This window comes from Sus scrofa, chromosome 2 (genome assembly GCF_000003025.6).
Source record: "Sus scrofa isolate TJ Tabasco breed Duroc chromosome 2, Sscrofa11.1, whole genome shotgun sequence".
Lineage (NCBI taxonomy): Eukaryota > Metazoa > Chordata > Mammalia > Artiodactyla > Suidae > Sus > Sus scrofa.
Window position 1 is genome coordinate 24,497,948 of NC_010444.4, and position 16,937 is coordinate 24,514,884.

At 40.2% G+C, this 16,937-nt stretch overlaps 1 protein-coding gene across 1 annotated transcript in view; it reads right to left on the reverse strand.

The window, feature by feature from the left end:
* Positions 1-16,937, reverse strand: part of C2H11orf74 (chromosome 2 C11orf74 homolog) — a 74,607-nt gene that overhangs the window by 20,864 nt on the left and 36,806 nt on the right. Inside the window, 3 exon segments of the mRNA XM_021083175.1 lie at positions 8,226-8,292; positions 9,637-9,708; positions 11,070-11,224. Of these exon segments, the coding sequence (XP_020938834.1) occupies positions 8,226-8,292; positions 9,637-9,708; positions 11,070-11,224 (294 nt within the window).

Genomic DNA, 16,937 nt, shown 5'->3' on the forward strand with positions numbered 1-16,937 from the left:
GGGTGCCACTGGGCCTCTTTCAGCTCCTTTGGCTAGCCGTGCAACATATGCTGCTTCCATGGTCCCCTGCTTGATTGTTGGCAGGTATCACAGAGCTTGTGCTATTCCCAAGATCACGCTACCAATCTGCTGAGCTGTTTGTGTCTCCTGGATTGTGTGCATTGTTTCCAGGTTCACTTTGCCCCTTCACTGGGCCATTTGAGGTTTTCCACCTGCCCACCTGGCCTCTTGTGACTCTCAGGATCCTTTGTGCTGTTTCCAAGTTCACTTTCTCCACACCTTCACCCACCTACCAGGCCTTTTGTGACTCCCTTTTGTGACTCTTTTGCACTGTTTCTGAAATACATTTACCAGTTCAATGGGCTTTTCACAGCTCTTCACCTGCCCAGAAGGCCACTGTGCATTTCCAGAATCCTTTGCACTGCTTCCCAGATAGCTTTCTCCATCCCCTAGACAAATAAGTTTCTGTGCCCTCCCAGGAGGCCCCTTGCAGAGTCCTGCCTCTCCATGCTGCTTCAGAAATAACTTTCTCTGCCCCCCTAGGTAATCTGCAGCTCTCCCTCAGTTCAGGATGCTCCTTCTAGGGAGATCTCGGCTTTGAACCCGCCCAGGAGGCCCCTTGCAGAATCTCACCCCTCCACACTACTTCAGAGATAACCTTTCTCCACCCCCCAGGTAAATTTCAGCTCTGTGCCAGCCCAGAAGGCCCTCTGCTGACTCCCAGGACCCAGGATCTTTCACAGTTTCCAAAATAATTTTCTCCACCCCCTATGCAAATTGCAGCTCACCATCTGCTCAGGGGGCCTTCTGCAGAATCCTGACCATCTGAGCTGTTTCCAAAAATCACCTTCTGTCCTCTAGGGAAAATGCAGCTCTCCACCCGCACACTGGGCCATCCTCAATCCCCTGAGGCTTCTGCACTCTTTTTTTTTTGGTCTTTTTGCCATTTCTTGGGCCGCTCCCGCAGCGTATGGGGGTTCTCAGGCTAGGGGTCCAATTGGAGCTGTAGCCACTAGCCTACACCAGAGCCACAGCAACACCGGATCTGAGCCACATCTGCAACCTACACCACAGCTCACGGCAACGCCGGATCCTTAACCCACTGAGCAAGGCCAGGGATCGGACCTGCAACCTCATGGTTCCTAGTCGGATTCACTAACCACTGAGCCACGACAGGAACTCTGAGGCTTCTGCACTGTTACAACAATCACTTCAGTGTTCCCCCACCCAGCTGCTGGCTGGGGTCATGCCGATTGTGCTATTCCCTAGTTCCCTCCATCTCCTCCAAGGGTTCCCCCCACTTGCTCCACTTTCTCTGAAGCCTTAAGGGCTGTATGCTCAGACTGTGGGATCTTGCAGTATGAGAGCTCTAGCCGGGGGTAAGGTTACAGTGGTAGATCCTGCCCCTTCTCTCCAGCACCCCCCTAACAATGGTGCTAAGCCTCCAAGCCCGACCAGAATTCCTCTGCTTTCAGCTTCAAATGTGGTCACTCTAGACCGCAGTCCCTCCAGGCTCTCTCCATGCTACCAATCCTAGTTTTTCCCCACATAGCCAGCCCCAGCCTTCTGTCTGAGTCCACTCTCCAAAGCTGGAGTTTCAGTTCCTGGCCCCCGTCTGCCCCAGCTTAAGGGTGGGAAGTACAGGGCAGTGACACTCCATTTCCATTTGAAGTGCTTTACACTGATTGCTGTGTTCTCCTCCAACACTCCCAAGTTCTCCCTCTGTCTCAGCTGGTCTCCTTCCTGGTGTGGGGACTTTCCAGGGTGTGCAGTTTTGTTTTTGTTTTTTTTTGTTTTTTTGTTTTTCCTTTGCCGGCTCCCTCTCAGAGGTGCAGGTCCTGACGTGCTTTGTTTCTCCTTTTTTTTTTTTGTTTTTCTTCTTCCTTTTGTCCTACCCAGTTTCATGAAGTTTTTCTTTTTCTATTGGAATCCTGGATTTTTTTGTCAGCATTCAGCAAAATTTCTGGGCAAAGAGTTCCACATGTAGATGGATTTTCAATGATTTGTGGGAGTAGGTGAGCTCACACCCTACTCCCTCTGCCACCATCTTTTTCTTCCCTATGTAATATTGTATATATGATGTTCAGCATTCAAACAAAAATTACAACTATACAAAGACAAAAGATCAAAACGGAAAACTATATAAATGAATCCACTGGACATCTCAGGTACTAGAATTATGAGACATAAACTTTATAATAACTGATTATATGTTCCAAAAAAAATACATTATAAAAATGGAGCCTTTGGGCAAGGAACTGCAATCTATAAAAATAGACATTCCAGATCTCTTGAAAATTATAATTACTGAAATAGTGGTGGCTTCAACATCATATCTGATACAATTCAATAAAGGATTATTGAACTAAAACATAGACAGTAGAAAATATTCTGACTGAAGAAAGAAAGAAAAGGAAAAAGGATGGCAAATGCAGGAAAGAGCATCAGAGATAAGTGGGGCATGGTGAAAAGGTCTGGGCACAGGTAATATTTGAAGACGTAACAGTTGAGAATTTCTCAACATTTACAAGACTTTATAAACTCCAAGCAGAATAAATGCAAATGCAAAAAGGCCAAGGCACAGTGAAATTACTTAAAAACAAAAACAAAGAGAAAATCCTAAAGTAATCAATGAGGTGAAAAAACATATTATCTTCAAATGAACAACAATCAGATTGACACTTGGTTTTTCAATAGTTTTCAATGCAGGAAAAAGTAACACCATAAAAGAATAGAATAATGACTTTAAAATGCTAAAAGATGAGTTCCCTCTGTGGCGCAATGGGATCAGAGGCATCTTGGGAGCCCTGGGACACAGGTTTCATCCCTGGCCTGGTACAGTGGGTTAAGGATCTGGCGCTGCTACAGCTGTGGCTTAGACCTCAACTGTGGCTCAGATCTGATCCCTGGCTCCAAAAACCAATATGTCATGGGGCAGCCAAAAATTAAAAAATGAAAATAACATTTAAAAATTAAAACTAAAAACAAATAAAATGCTAAAAATAATCACAAACTTAGAATTCTCTACCCAGCAAAGATAGAGAACAATTAAATAAAAATACAATAAAACTTGATTAATCCAAACTAGGCGAAAAATGAGAGAAGAAAAGAACATACAACTGGCAAGAGAGTAGGAAACAAAATAGTAACAGATTTAAACCGAAACATATCAGCAACTACATTAAATATAAATGAACTAAGGGAGTTCCAGTCGTGGCTCAGTAGTAAGGAACCCAAATAGCATCCATGAGGATGTGGGTTCCATCTGAGCTCGCTCAGTGGGTTAAGGATCTGGCATTGCTGTGAGCTGTCCTATAGGTTGCAGATGCAGCTCAGATCCTGCAATGCTGTGGCTGTGGTACAGGCCGGCAGCTACAGCTCCGATTCGACCCCTAGCCTGGGAACTTCCATATGCCACAGGTACAGCCCTAAAAAGACAAAAATAAAATAAATAAATGAAATACTCCAATTAAAGGACAAAGTATTAGAATATGTGTGTGTGCATGTATGTACAGATGTGTAAGTATAGACCATATGCCCCTTTCATGAGATACATTAACTAAAACCTACTCTGAGGGAAAAAAAAAAAAAAAACTTTCAGAATAAATAAAAGTGAAAGTGTAAAAGGAGGAAGATTCCTGCTCATCCAAGAAGAAGGTGGAAGATCAGGGAAGACTTACTTCGTAAGTAGTGTTGGCATTTGACAGTGACAATAAATCATATTCCTCCATCTCTAAGTACAGAAATAAAAGAAAAATATACACAGAAGTCAAAAAGATGGGGATTAAAACATAAGCTTTATAGGAGTTCCCCTCAGGGTGCAGCAGAAATGAATCCGACTAGGAACCATGAGGTTGCAGGTTTGATCCCAGGCCTTGCTCAGTGCATTAAGGCTCTGGTGTTTCCATGAGCTGTGGTGTAGGTTGCAGACACGGCTCAGATCCTGCATTGCTGTGGCTGTGGCGTAGGCCAGCAGCTATAGCTCTGATTTGAGACTCCTAGCCTGGGAACCTCCATATGTCACAGGTGTGGCCCTAAAAAGCAAAATAAGTAAATATTAAAAATCATTGCAATTCTCACTGAAAAATAAAAATAAAAAAATATATATAAGCTTTATTAACTAATGGAGCTGAATTTGAAAATGGAGCTTCTCCTGCTTTACCAATTAGGCCTCTTATTTATCAAGCTTTCTCCCAAGTATAGACTTTGGACTATCCCACCTGAGAGGGAGTCCACACAGCTGGCTTGCATCCAGCCATGTATAAGGGGAATCGAGTCATACCCCCAGAACCCTTAGAGTTGGGGCTTAGAGACTGATACCTCCAGACATCTGTCTAGAGATGGTTCTCAGGTTCAAAGGCACATTAGAATCACCTGGGTTGCTTTAAAAACTGCCTATGCCCAAGACACACACCAGAGCACTGGAAAAGGAATTCCAAAAGCAAGATCCAGGTATTGCCTTTTTTTTTTTTAAGCTCAAGTGTTGACAATGTAACTCTCAGGTTGAAAACCCCTGCGTAAGGCAGGCCCAGGCCCCATCTAAAGTGTGTCTACTACAAGAAAGGTGGCACAGGGACAAAAGAGAGGACATACACCTTCCAAGAAGCATGAGCCCAGAAGAAGAAACAGAAGCGTTCGTCCAAATACATACATTTTTTTACCCAATCTCTCTTAATAGATAGTCCGTTCCTTTTCCCTTGGGGAGAAATAGGCGAATGATTGAAAGGGCAGAATTATCTTCCCAATTCTGTTCTCTTCTCAGGAAGGGAGTGGAAACCTTTCTGGTTAACATGGCTTTCAAGCTGGAATTTCATAGATGGTTAAATTTGCACATTAAAAAAAAAATTGGAGTAAGAAAGTGATAGAGGAATATTTTGAAGCAAGGATTTTTCTCTTTCATTGTTTTTAGTTATCTTCTAAGCAATAAAAGAATGACTTTTAATAGTCTTCGGTGTAAAACAAATGAAATGCCTAAACTCTAAGTTGAGTGAATATGCCATCTTCTCCTCACTCAGGACCTTTGCACATGCTGTTCCTTATGCTATTCCTGATTCTCCTACTTACTCCTCAGCCGCACATTACCCCCTCGCCTAGTTAATAGTTACTCATCGTTTAGATCTCAAGCTCTCAGAGCTTTCTTTGATCCACAGACAAATTAAATTCCCCTGCTATATGCTCTTGTGAGATCAAGAACAATATGTAATTATCTGGATGATGTTGACTCTTCCAATAAACTATGAATTTCCATGAGGACAGGAACCAGATTTTTTTATTCTTTATTATATTACAGGATCCAGTCACAGTTGTGAAATAACTGTTGAATAAGAGCCCAAATCATCCATGGGCTACATAAAGCTGCCTAAAATTAGAGATAAGGAAAGAATTTTATCTAAAAGAAAGACTGACGACTTCATTAGAATTGGGCGTACTGGAGAGCTTAAAAATGAAAATCAAATAAGGCTGCCAACATTTGAGCAGTAATCAGTTGCCCATTTTCATCCAACACAATCAACCACAGCATAAGCACACCCACTGGTCAAGAAACTTGTATAAGACAGTATAATTCTGAAAACTAGACCTCAAAAAAGTCTCTTTAACCTATTGCACTCATCCAGAGAACAGGCTGGGCCAAGTGGGGGGCGAGGGAGGATAATGAAGAGGACCAGAAGATTCTTGCTACCTAATGTCTGAAGCATAATTAACTAATACCTATTCCAAATAATAATCTTTCTGGAAAACAGCCTAGAGCCTGATAGTAACCAACCAACAAGTTAACTATCTTATCTCAAGTTCAAAGAAGGAAAAAACTGTAAATCTGATGCCAGATAAACACAGAGCACCAAATTTTGTGGCCAAGGTTCCCTCGGACAACTGTCCAATCACACTGCACTGAGTGGGCTGTACGGAAAAACTGTTTCTACCTAGGCTGCCAAAACAATACTCCAAGTACCACGACAGAATCAAGTGCCTGAATCTTGGAAGATATTTATGAAAATGAGAAAGGTGAACAAATGAAGTCAGTGGTAGAAAAACAATACGCAACTCAACTTCCTTGTGGCCCCAGGCAAATTTGTTGCTTAAACAATAACAAAGAATCTAATCAGTAAACCTCTCAGCTGCCAAAATAATACAAGCAACTTGCCTATTTAAAATGTCACATTTCCCATCTGATATAAATATTTGCCTTCTGCTCACATTCCTGAAGTGTAATACAAATTAGACCCAAACAAAAATTCACCTTGGCACAGCTATCTTTTTTTTTCTCTCAAATGATCCAGATTGTGCATTATGAAAATTGTGAAGCTTGGTGGTCTTTTTGGTAATTGGAATAGATCATTGAAACCTGGATTGCTTTTCAGCCTTGGCTTTTCACATTATTTTACACATGGGAAGGTCCTGACTAGCTCATTCAAGTCCTCTAGGACCTGGTTCAGCCTCGGTAAGCTTTCATACACAAACAAGACTGTCTGTTATCTGATTTCTGGAAAAATCATACTAGTGAGATTTCTATGCAGTTCTTTTAAACAACAGGAATAGATCTGGTAATTTTAAAAAATAACTTTAAAAATGTTTAAAGAAAACATGTGAAAATAATGAAAATGGTAAAGAAAACTGATTTAAAAGATTGATATGGCCAAAACCGGATTTGCTGGCCGTGTAGGATTATGTCAGTATACAGACTTTCTCATTACTGGCAGGAAACAAGAAATATAAACCATAAAAATTCCCCAACCCATGCACTTTTGTGCCCTCTTATGAAATTAATTTTACCCTGCAAATGTACTACATGCAGACTGGAATCTTGTGCCTCCAAGTGTCATCCAAGGATGAACTATATCAGAATCCCTGGGGTAGTGGTTAAAAATGCAGGCCACTAGATGCCATAAAAGACTTTCTGAATTAGACTCTTTCTTGGGAGCAGGACCTAGGAATCTGCTCCCTCTCCCCAAATCACTCAAAACCCAGAAACAGTGTGGTGGCTCTAAAAACTTGGCCTCTTAAGTCCTTAGCTATCCCTTCTAATCCAATCGGAGTCCCTAAACTGCTCTTATAAAGAAATTCAGAGCTGCCTAAGGCATTCAATTTAAGAGAACCTCTCCCAGGAGTCTGAGATTCCCTTAGATTTCTGATCTCACTTGAATCAAATACAGAAGGAAAAAAAAAATCTACAAAGTCTACTATTTAATAGGGTGATTGAGAAATAATCCCTTCGTGGGGTAGTGTGATGTTTGGAAGCAGAAGAAAAATGTTAATGGCCTCCAATTATCAAAGCTTCTCAAATTCAGGTGACCAGAGAAGCCAAAGCAGAGGCTTATACAGCCGAGTTATAGACAGGGGCTATCCCCAAACCAACCACACTCTGCACTTCAACGCCCATGTGATTATAAAGAAGCCACTGCCCCCAACAGTAATGACCATAATCCCTGGTTATGGCCATCTAATGACTACAAACACCAACAACCAAGCCCCATGAAACTGCCCTTTCCCTAACATTTAATGCTAATGTTGAGATATTCTCGCATATTAAATTAGGAATGAGAGTTTTCAAAACAATTAACTCTGATTTTGAACATATTTCAAAGCACTTTTGAGCAACAAAGGATACCTATGCTTACATAGATGTACTAACCAGGAAAAGAAAAAGGCCTCATCTGCATAAACATCAGTAGACTAACAGCAAGTCTCTCTCACCCATTCCATGTGGGAAAATGCCCTAGAAGAATCATTTACAATGTATCTTTAATTTTAAGTGTTTGGTTTACAGGTTAATAAATACTTATAAAAGCAAAGATTTGATTTTATTTTGTGTTTATTTTATGATCAATTCTGATAATTTTTTTGGATTTTTATAATCAACTGATATTTAATGGAGCTCCCAAAACAATCTCAATCTACAACATGGTGCTTCTAAGAAATTAGGGTTAGACTTAAATGGCTCTACTTGAGACAATTATCCAAAAATCAATCATATGGTAAATGGGGGTTGGGGGGAGAACACCTTTATTTCGTTTAAGAGCAAAGAGTTTATCGCCTGCAACAAGCTTTGTTTGGCCTTTTGCCTGAAATCTTTGTTATCAAAAAAGAGATTGCAGGACTCTAGTTCTCCCCCATCTCAGGGAAGGCAGAGGTAAAGATTTCCAGTGGGGGGTAAGCTGTCTAAAGTCTTATTCGAGGTAGTTTCTAGAAAGATGTCAAGCAGTGTAGAAAGGAAACAGAAACCATACCCTTGCTCATTTGGGGCTTAATCTCTTCATCCATGTCCAAATCTTCTAACTCTAGGAAATTATCTACCTAGAAAAGAATTAACATCATATTTATGCATTTTTTGGACCCAGAGGGGAAAATACTATTAAGAATCAATTAATTAATCCACTTTCACAATACTCAAGTGAGCAACTGAGTCCACTTTTCTCATGAACTTTTGAGTCCCAGCTAGATATCGTTGTGTTTGCTGTGCTTTCCCAGAAACATGCGGAAGCTGGCCTGGATTTTGTAGGCACCGTAGTTAAGATCTTTATACTGAAGGGGAAAAAACAGTCTGGAGAATTTTTGCAAAGGGACTTTGTTCCTGATTCTATCGCAGAGTATATACCACCACCAAGACAGTCTAAAACAGTGTCTCTGTTTTTTTGGGTTTGTTTTATTGCTTTTGCTTCTCAAGCAAATGATGGTGGTGGGTCTGGCTATTATCCTAACAGTGTGTGCACTGAACTCCAAAGAAAGCAGGAGAGAAGGTTCATTCAAAACAGAAACATCCTGCCCCAGGTAAATCACAAGAGAGGTGAGCAGGGCAAAAAAATCAAGTGTTCTCTCTCTTGAGCAAATAAAACTGAAAATTATTTCAAAGGTAAAAAGCAGAGCAAATGACCTTTACAGACACAACAGCAGCATTTCAATGAACAAGTATTCCACGTGGAATACGGCTTTTTCACTGCAGGCTGACAATGAGACATTTTAGATGAACAAAATGGTAACATCTCAGACATGAACTAATTCATCTCAGGTGACTATCAGAGTGTAAATAAGAAAATGACTTCACCACTGGCATGAAGGAGACCCAGTAAAAGCAAAATGGTCGAAATGCCTTTTATGTTATGACCTAAAATATGTGCATAACAAAATACCGTAAAATTATAAATTTAGATCTCATCTTTGGAGTTCAAAACACAGCCTAAGTCTTTCTTCCCCACTTTCTACTTGCCAGACCATGGCTCTCACATAGGAATTTTAAATGGCAGCATCCATTGCTTATAACTACATAACCACAGTTATGTTTTAACATGCAAGTGATAGCAAAAATTTATCTTCCATATGATGGTTTCAGTACTAAAACTAGAGAATCTGTTATATTATCATTTCTCCTAATGGTATATATTCAGGGGGATGAGAGTCATGTTTCTCTATTGAAGCACCCCTTCTATTTATTAAGCTTTCTGGAAAAAAAACATCCAGTACCCAGCTAATCAAGGATAGTTTATGACACCTAAACACCAATTTTTAAAAAAAACCATCAGGACAAATCTGCTGAATTCTTCAATGTTGCGTGAAAGACAGCAAATGAGTCCTGTGAGATTTTTTTCCATTTTTACGTTTTTTGGGGTTTTGGCCATGGAAGAAAATTGAATTATGTCTTACCTTCACTTCCCCTGCCCGATTCAGATAACCTTGAAAGAAACTGCCAACTTTTTGGCCTTCATCTATCACTATCTGGAAGGGAAAAAAAAAAAAAAAAATTTGAGGACATATTGATGGGAAAATGAAACAAATGAAAATAAAGGAGCTGGTGTTGTAGCTCTTCAGGTGATAAAACTCCCCTTCTGGTGTTTGTTAATTAGCTATGCATGATGGACCAGATTCACCAAGTCATAGCAGTGGTCAGGGAATAGTTTTCAGGAGGTTTGACTTCTACTTCTGTCCTCTAGACCTATGCACAGTGCAAACTAGAGTAAATTATTTCACCTCAGTTTTCTCATGTGTAAAATAGGAACACTCCCCACCTCATTACCCCAACTCCCATCCCATCCCAATGAACCTCTGAAGGACAAATCAGAGAATGCTAATACAAGATTTTCAACTTATTAGGAAGAAATACCAAGGAATAATTCTTTGCCTTTATATGCTGGTTAAAGACTCAATAAGGGTTCCCTCTATGGTGCAGTGGGCTAAGGACCCAGCATTGCTGCAGCTGTCGTGCAGGTCACAGCTGTGGCTTGGATTCAGTCCCTGGCGTGGGAACTTTCACATGCCACAGATGCAGCCAAAAAAGAAAAAAGACTAATAGAAAATGTAATTCCCATTGCCAATGATTGCCAGTAGAGAGTGAACCCTCTAGGAAAAAAATGTTCTTGTCCCATAATCATCTCACTGGAAACAAGTTATGGAACTAAAGAATTATAGTCCTTCATTGCATACAAACACCTTTCTAACATGGAGATTTTTTTCCCCTTGCATAAAGCCACAATCTCATATACAATTCTATCTACAATACCACAAGGAAAACATGATGAGATAGAAAATAAAAATTCAAATAGCTTAAAAAAAAAATAGAATAGCTTCCACTCGGGTTCCTTGATAGTTAAAAACCAGAACTAAAGAGAATGTGAATATAGCCAGTGAAATCTTAAAGATTAGGAAGAGAGCATCTAACATTTATTTACTAACCAAATCTTGGAAAAAATCAAGATATTATATTCTACTTTAAAACTGAAAGACATGAATCCAGGACATGTAAAAGAAACTCGCATTTACACAGAGAGTTATAAAAAGGAACAGGAAACATGTTAAAGTATAGACATACTTTCAAAAAAAATCTGTAGATGGCAGAGCCTTAAGATGCTTTTAACAGAAATTGGAGATGACCAAGTTACCATCATAAATGCAGCTGCTGAAATCATGAAATGATTTTCAATAAAGTATCCCAAGGGCACTCCTTCTAGAATTAGGAGTCTGAGTTACTGATCCAACAAGTGTCTAATGTTTATATTCTTACAATCTCTTTTTTTTTAATTTATGATAAATGTTTTTTTTTTTTCCCTCCAACTCCTTCTGTAAATGTGCTACGGTATTACCTGTTCCTCTTCTGAACACTGTGATGAAGTACGAAGAAAGGTGGCTTTATTTCTAAAATGGTGATCTTTTGGTTCATTTCGATGAGTAGGTTTTATTGAAGTAAATGTGTTTTCAGAAGAAATGGTTCCAAAGTCTCCTCTTTTGGTCACATTATCTGAAATAAAAAATTACATAATATTAGAAAACACCTACCATATCTAGTCTACTTTACTTTGTGTTTATTAAGAATCTTCCTTCCAAACAAAAAATACTTCTCAAAGAAATCTACAAACTGAGGCATTTAACTTATAAAGTTATTTTTAGTGCACAGAAAAATAACACTATTTCACTTATTATTCAACAAATATACATTTTCAAGAAGCCATTGTTAAAAGGTCAATAAAGCATAGTATTTGCATGACTCTTAGACCTTACCTATCTCATTTTTTTTTCTAAATTTGAGGGGTTTCTTTTCTTTATAAGAGAGCAATGTACAGATAATTTTTACCAGTTTATGAGAGAAAAATTTAAATTAAGAGTATCACTCATAATCCTACAAGGCAAAAAAAACTGCAACAAAAATTTTTCAGTGGCTATTTCTCTCATCTTTTAACTATGTATCCATAAACATAAAAATTAAATGGAAATGGACTCTATGCACCATATTATACATCAACCTGACAGCCATGTTTCTTTTCTATATTACTGCATATTCTTCAGTGTAATTTTAATGATTATAGAGAATCCCACTGTATATATTTAACATGGTTTGTTTAACCAATTACTATTCTCAACTATTTATTTATTTATTTATTTATTTTGTCTTTTTGCTATTTCTTGGGCCGCTCCCGCAGCATATGGAGGTTCCCAGGCTAGGGGTTGAATCGGAGCCGTAGCCACCGGCCTATGCCAGAGCCACAGCAACGCAGGATCCGAGCCACGTCTGCAACTTACACCACAGCTCCCGGCAACGCTGGATCGTTAACCCACTGAGCAAGGCCAGGGATCGAACCCACAACCTTATGGTTCCTAGTCGGATTCGCTAACCATTGCGCCACGACGGGAACTCCTATTCTCAACTATTTAAAACTACAAACAATCAATACCTTTGTACTAAATCTTTGCACATTCATGATTATGTCTTTAGGATAAGGAAAGAGTCTAAGATTCATCCTAAATTAAGAGAAAATTATGATAACATGATACCATTAACAGATATGTAGGGGATAAATTCAGATGAGAGGATGAATTAAACTTTCTTCAAATTGAGTGCCTGTGAGGGAAATGTCCCAGAGACAGCTGTAAATGTTGGCTAAAATATGGGAGAGAGGTCACAGCTATCAGTAAAGAGCTGGTAGTTGATTACCCTGGGGTAATGATTTACGCATAAAATTATTTTTAATATTAGCAGAAATATTAAAATAGATAATAAGGGTTAACATTTATTTGAGTGTCAGGCAGTCTTTTATGATCACCTTGTAAATCTCACTTAAGCCTCACAACAGCCCTGGAGATACCTATTATTAGTATTCCCATTTTACAGATGAGGAAACCAAGGCCTACAGAGAGATTAAGTAATTTGTTCAAAGTTATGCAGCTGGTAAGCAGCAGAATGGGGATTTGAACCCAGTCCTTCCCAACCACTGTGCTCTGAATTTGAGAATAACAGAGCAAATGAAGGGAAAAGGCCATAGAGAATAGAAGAATAAAATAGAAAAAAGAGGAGTTCCCATCGTGGTGCAGTGGTTAACGAATCCAACTAGGAACCATGAGGTTGTGGGTTCAATCCCTGGCCTTGCTCAGTGGGTTAAGGATCTGGCGTTGCTGTGAGGTGTGTTGAGCTGTGAGCTGTGTTGAGCTGTGGTATAGGTCGTAGACACATGTATACACACGGCTTGGATCCCACGTTGCTGTGGCTCTGGCGTAGGCCGGTGGCTACAGCTCCAATTCTACCCCTAGCCTGGGAACCTCCATATGCCGTGGGAGCGGCCCAAGAAATGGCAAAAAGACAAAAAAACAAAACAAAACAAAAAACATAGAAATACTCTTAGGGAGCAGAGACAACGTAACCCACGGTGTGATTACAATATTAGTGCAAAAGCCAGAGAAGGAAAACACAAATACTGAATGCACCACTTTTTCTGTAAAAGGGTTTTATTAGTCAATAATACCAGCTCAGGCCAACTCTCTACTGCTTCCTGCACTAGCACCCATGTTTCTAACTAGCTGCTACTAGCAGAGGTGACCCCTACCTTGTGCCTCAGCAAATCCCTAGAAACTTTGATAAGAAGCACTAGACTTGGCTGCTGGGGGTGGAGGGGCTGAGGGTCTAAGTAAGGCGACGGGAGGGTGGTGAGAACACTGCTGGAGAATGTGACCTAATTTGGAAATACATCCATTGCCTATGGAATCAGTGAAAAATGAGGTCATTAGGGTAGGCCTGAATCTGGTATGACTGGGGTCCTTATAAAGAGGGAAAATTTCAACACAAGTAGAGGGAAGATGATGTTAGAAGACATTGGAAGAAGATCTACAAGCCAAGGAGAGACCTTGAACAGACCCTTTCCACACAGTCCTGAGAGGGAATCAACTGTGCCGACACCTTGATTTTGGAATTCTAGACTCCAACACTGTGAGATAATACATTTTGGATGGTTAACTCTAGTCCTGGTTATGAGTCGCCTACTTCATTATGACAGCCCTGGCAAACTTATTCGTTTGTAGGCAGTACCTATGTAATAGAGTATCTGTATACCTAGGACTCAACCATTTCTCTTCTTGATATATTCACAACAGAAATGTGTGTGTAAATTTGCCAAAAGATATGTCTAAGGATGTTCACAGCACTGGTATTTGTAAGAGCCCCAAACCAGAAACAAGCCAGTGTTTATCAGCAGTAGAATGAATCAATAAATTATGGTACGTTTTTTAAAAAGAAGAAGAAGAATACTGCTGAAGTAACCAGCACTATGAAAGACCAGAGAAGTGAGGATGAAATGGTCTTGGGGCTTATCCTGACTTCTTCCTCTTTTACAGCCACAAAAGTGTCCTAAATCATCAGTCCCAGGGAAAAGATGGGCAACGGTAGCAGGGTGGAGCAGGACAGGCCTGGGAGGGCTTGGAAACCGAAGGAATGAAAGGGTTCCTCAAACTTCATCAAATTTAGAGGCAAGAAGATTTCCGGTGGCTACCTGTCCTTCTTCAGTGCCCTGTTCTGATAAGAGGTGGAATAGTTTCAGTTCTCCCTGTTTATCCTTTAAGTCTAGCACGACCTACATCTAGTACATCCTGAGAAAATACTGTGTACCCAGCACAACGCGACTGTAATCATCCAGTGACTTAAATACTTGAAAAGCATAGTGATGTCTGGGAAGAAGAGATGTTCCTAAGGACAAGTTCTATTTGTTCTCACAATCATTCGGTGTACTCCTCTGCCATTTCTAATAAAACACCAGGTTATCTGACATGACCAGACAAAACCCCTTCAAAATAAAGAGCAAAATAGAACGAAGTCCCAGCTTCTGATGCTGGTGTGGAACTAATGTTGAGGTCTCGGATCTAACACAATTTCTTGTTCACTCTTAAAACTCCTTTCTTTCATAAATACAAAGATTTCCCTTTTAAAATGCCAAAAGATTCGGAAAAGAACTTGTTCCCTGACTGAACTGACAGTTTAAGCCTTCTTCCTAAACCTTGAAAGCAGTTTCAAAAGAATACATACTGTATCACTCCGAAGACCCTGAAGTGCTTCTTATAAAGGCTTTTATCACTTAAAAAAAAAAAAAGAGCAAATAATAAATCTCTTGGCAGAATGAGATAGGGAAAAAGTGTTCTTTTTCAATATGATAATGTCAAAATGGCAGATGTTGGCACAGCCCAGAATCCAAAGTGGCCTAAAGCCTGATGAGAGAGCCAGATGCTGCTTCCCAGAGTTATCCTGGTGGCGGTCCAAACATGCCACCCAAGTGTTCCTCTCATCTCCTTCTGCTTCTGTTTTTCATCAGAGTCCTTTTCTGCCCTTTCATCTTATCCCTAATGTTTCCTGCTTTGAAAGAAGTGTCAAACACAATACACTTTAGAAATCTAACGGCAACATATCAGAGAACAAGTAGGTTATTGAGACCTGAAAGAGCGTTTCTTTGGGCATTTCTGAGTCAAAACTTCAATACACATGAAACAAAGGTTTGTTATTTTTTTTTAAGGTTTCATTATTCTGAAGCAGTGGAATTTCAATTTTCTTTTGATACCAAACAGACAAGCTTCCAACTGACCTCGCTTCCAAAGCCACCGACTTTATCTACAGTGTCTAATTTCAGTCCAAAGAAAAAGGTTACTCTCCTTGAAAAGGTTGAAACTTCTGTTGTCTTGATAAATTAAACCCAAATCACAAATTGACTGTCTATCTTCCAAATGAGAATGATCAGTTTCAGAGAACTTGATTTTGAAAGAAACGTTTCAAACATTCAAATTCATCCATTCAAAGGCCAGACTAGGGTCCCTAAGCATCACCATGCTTACGGGAATGTTTCCACAGATCAACACAACTAACATCAGCATTCACAACCAAATCCTGCCAGCAACCCGCGAGTGCCTGTTCTACACCATGGTCAATAGCAATATAAATCAAGAGTGCATTCTCAGTCGTGAAGAGATATTGGATACATAGCTAGAAGGAAAAATTCATGGCAGCAGGGGGGGTGGGGGAGTGGATTCTGTGCAACACTGGGTATTTGCAAAAGCGTCTGCCGAGAGCATAGGGGATAAGCAATCATGCTTATAACAAGGTTGGGTACTTTGCAAGTCAGGGGGGTCATTTTCACATCATATTCCTAGCCTAGAGCAATGTTTCTCTGGACAATATTTGCTCTTGATTTGCCCAAACTACTTCACTCCACTGCTTCTTGATCACATGCTCCTTGGTATCTGGCCTCCCCTGGAGTGATAGTCATTAGGATTAAATAAGCAATTTAAAAACCAATCAATCATAAATCAGAATAAATCCAAAGAGGCTAAATTCAGCAGACAAATGTTTTGTCTAAATTCCCTTTGCAGTGCTCTGAATTCCAACTGTTTCATGTTCTTCATTTGAAAGGGCACCAGGAGGAGAGGATTACCTCAGCCTGGCCAGTCAGGAATAATTGCGCTTTCCCCAAGGCTGGATGATAATTGACTCATTATTCACAGTCATAGCTCTCAAGCCACCAGTAACACAAATGCACAACCCTGGCTGGGGGTGGGGAGAAAAAAACCTGTGTCAAAATCCAAGATGAGAGACAGAATAGCAATAAGCTGAAATTCTTGAAATGTCCAGTGTTAGGCACTTCCCGAGAGAAAAAAATGTGAAGAGCATGTGAAGTTGCTGAAAGTCTATTTTCAGGAAGAAAAGCCGAGTGGTAGTTGAGTGCTGCAACTCATTCAACCCAAAAGTTACATTCTGGGCATCAATTAGGCGCAGGGTAACCAGGAAGGGTGGGACCCAGTCCCTGCCCTTACAGAGCTTACAACTGAGAAGTTAAGCCCGGAATGCAAACCACCCAAACAGACATCAACGAAGGCTGAGGACAGAAGGGAGTGCAAAGCTAGAAAAAGGGGGAATGACAGTTGGTTTGGGAGAATCACAAAAGGCTTCAGGTAGGAAAGGAGAGTCTGAGCTGGGCTTGGAAAGGCGGCTATGATTTCAACCCTCCAAAGGTACCCCTGTGACAGGAATGCATAGAGCCTGAGGAAGAACCAGGATATCCTCCAGGAAGATGGGAGAGCATATTTAGCGATGCATGTAAGCACTGATGTTTGCAGGGGGCCCAGCAAAACTCTACACTACACCAAGGCCCATGGGAGCCGTAATAACTAGAGCTGTGCTCTAAGAAGCTGAAATGGATGGAATGTGG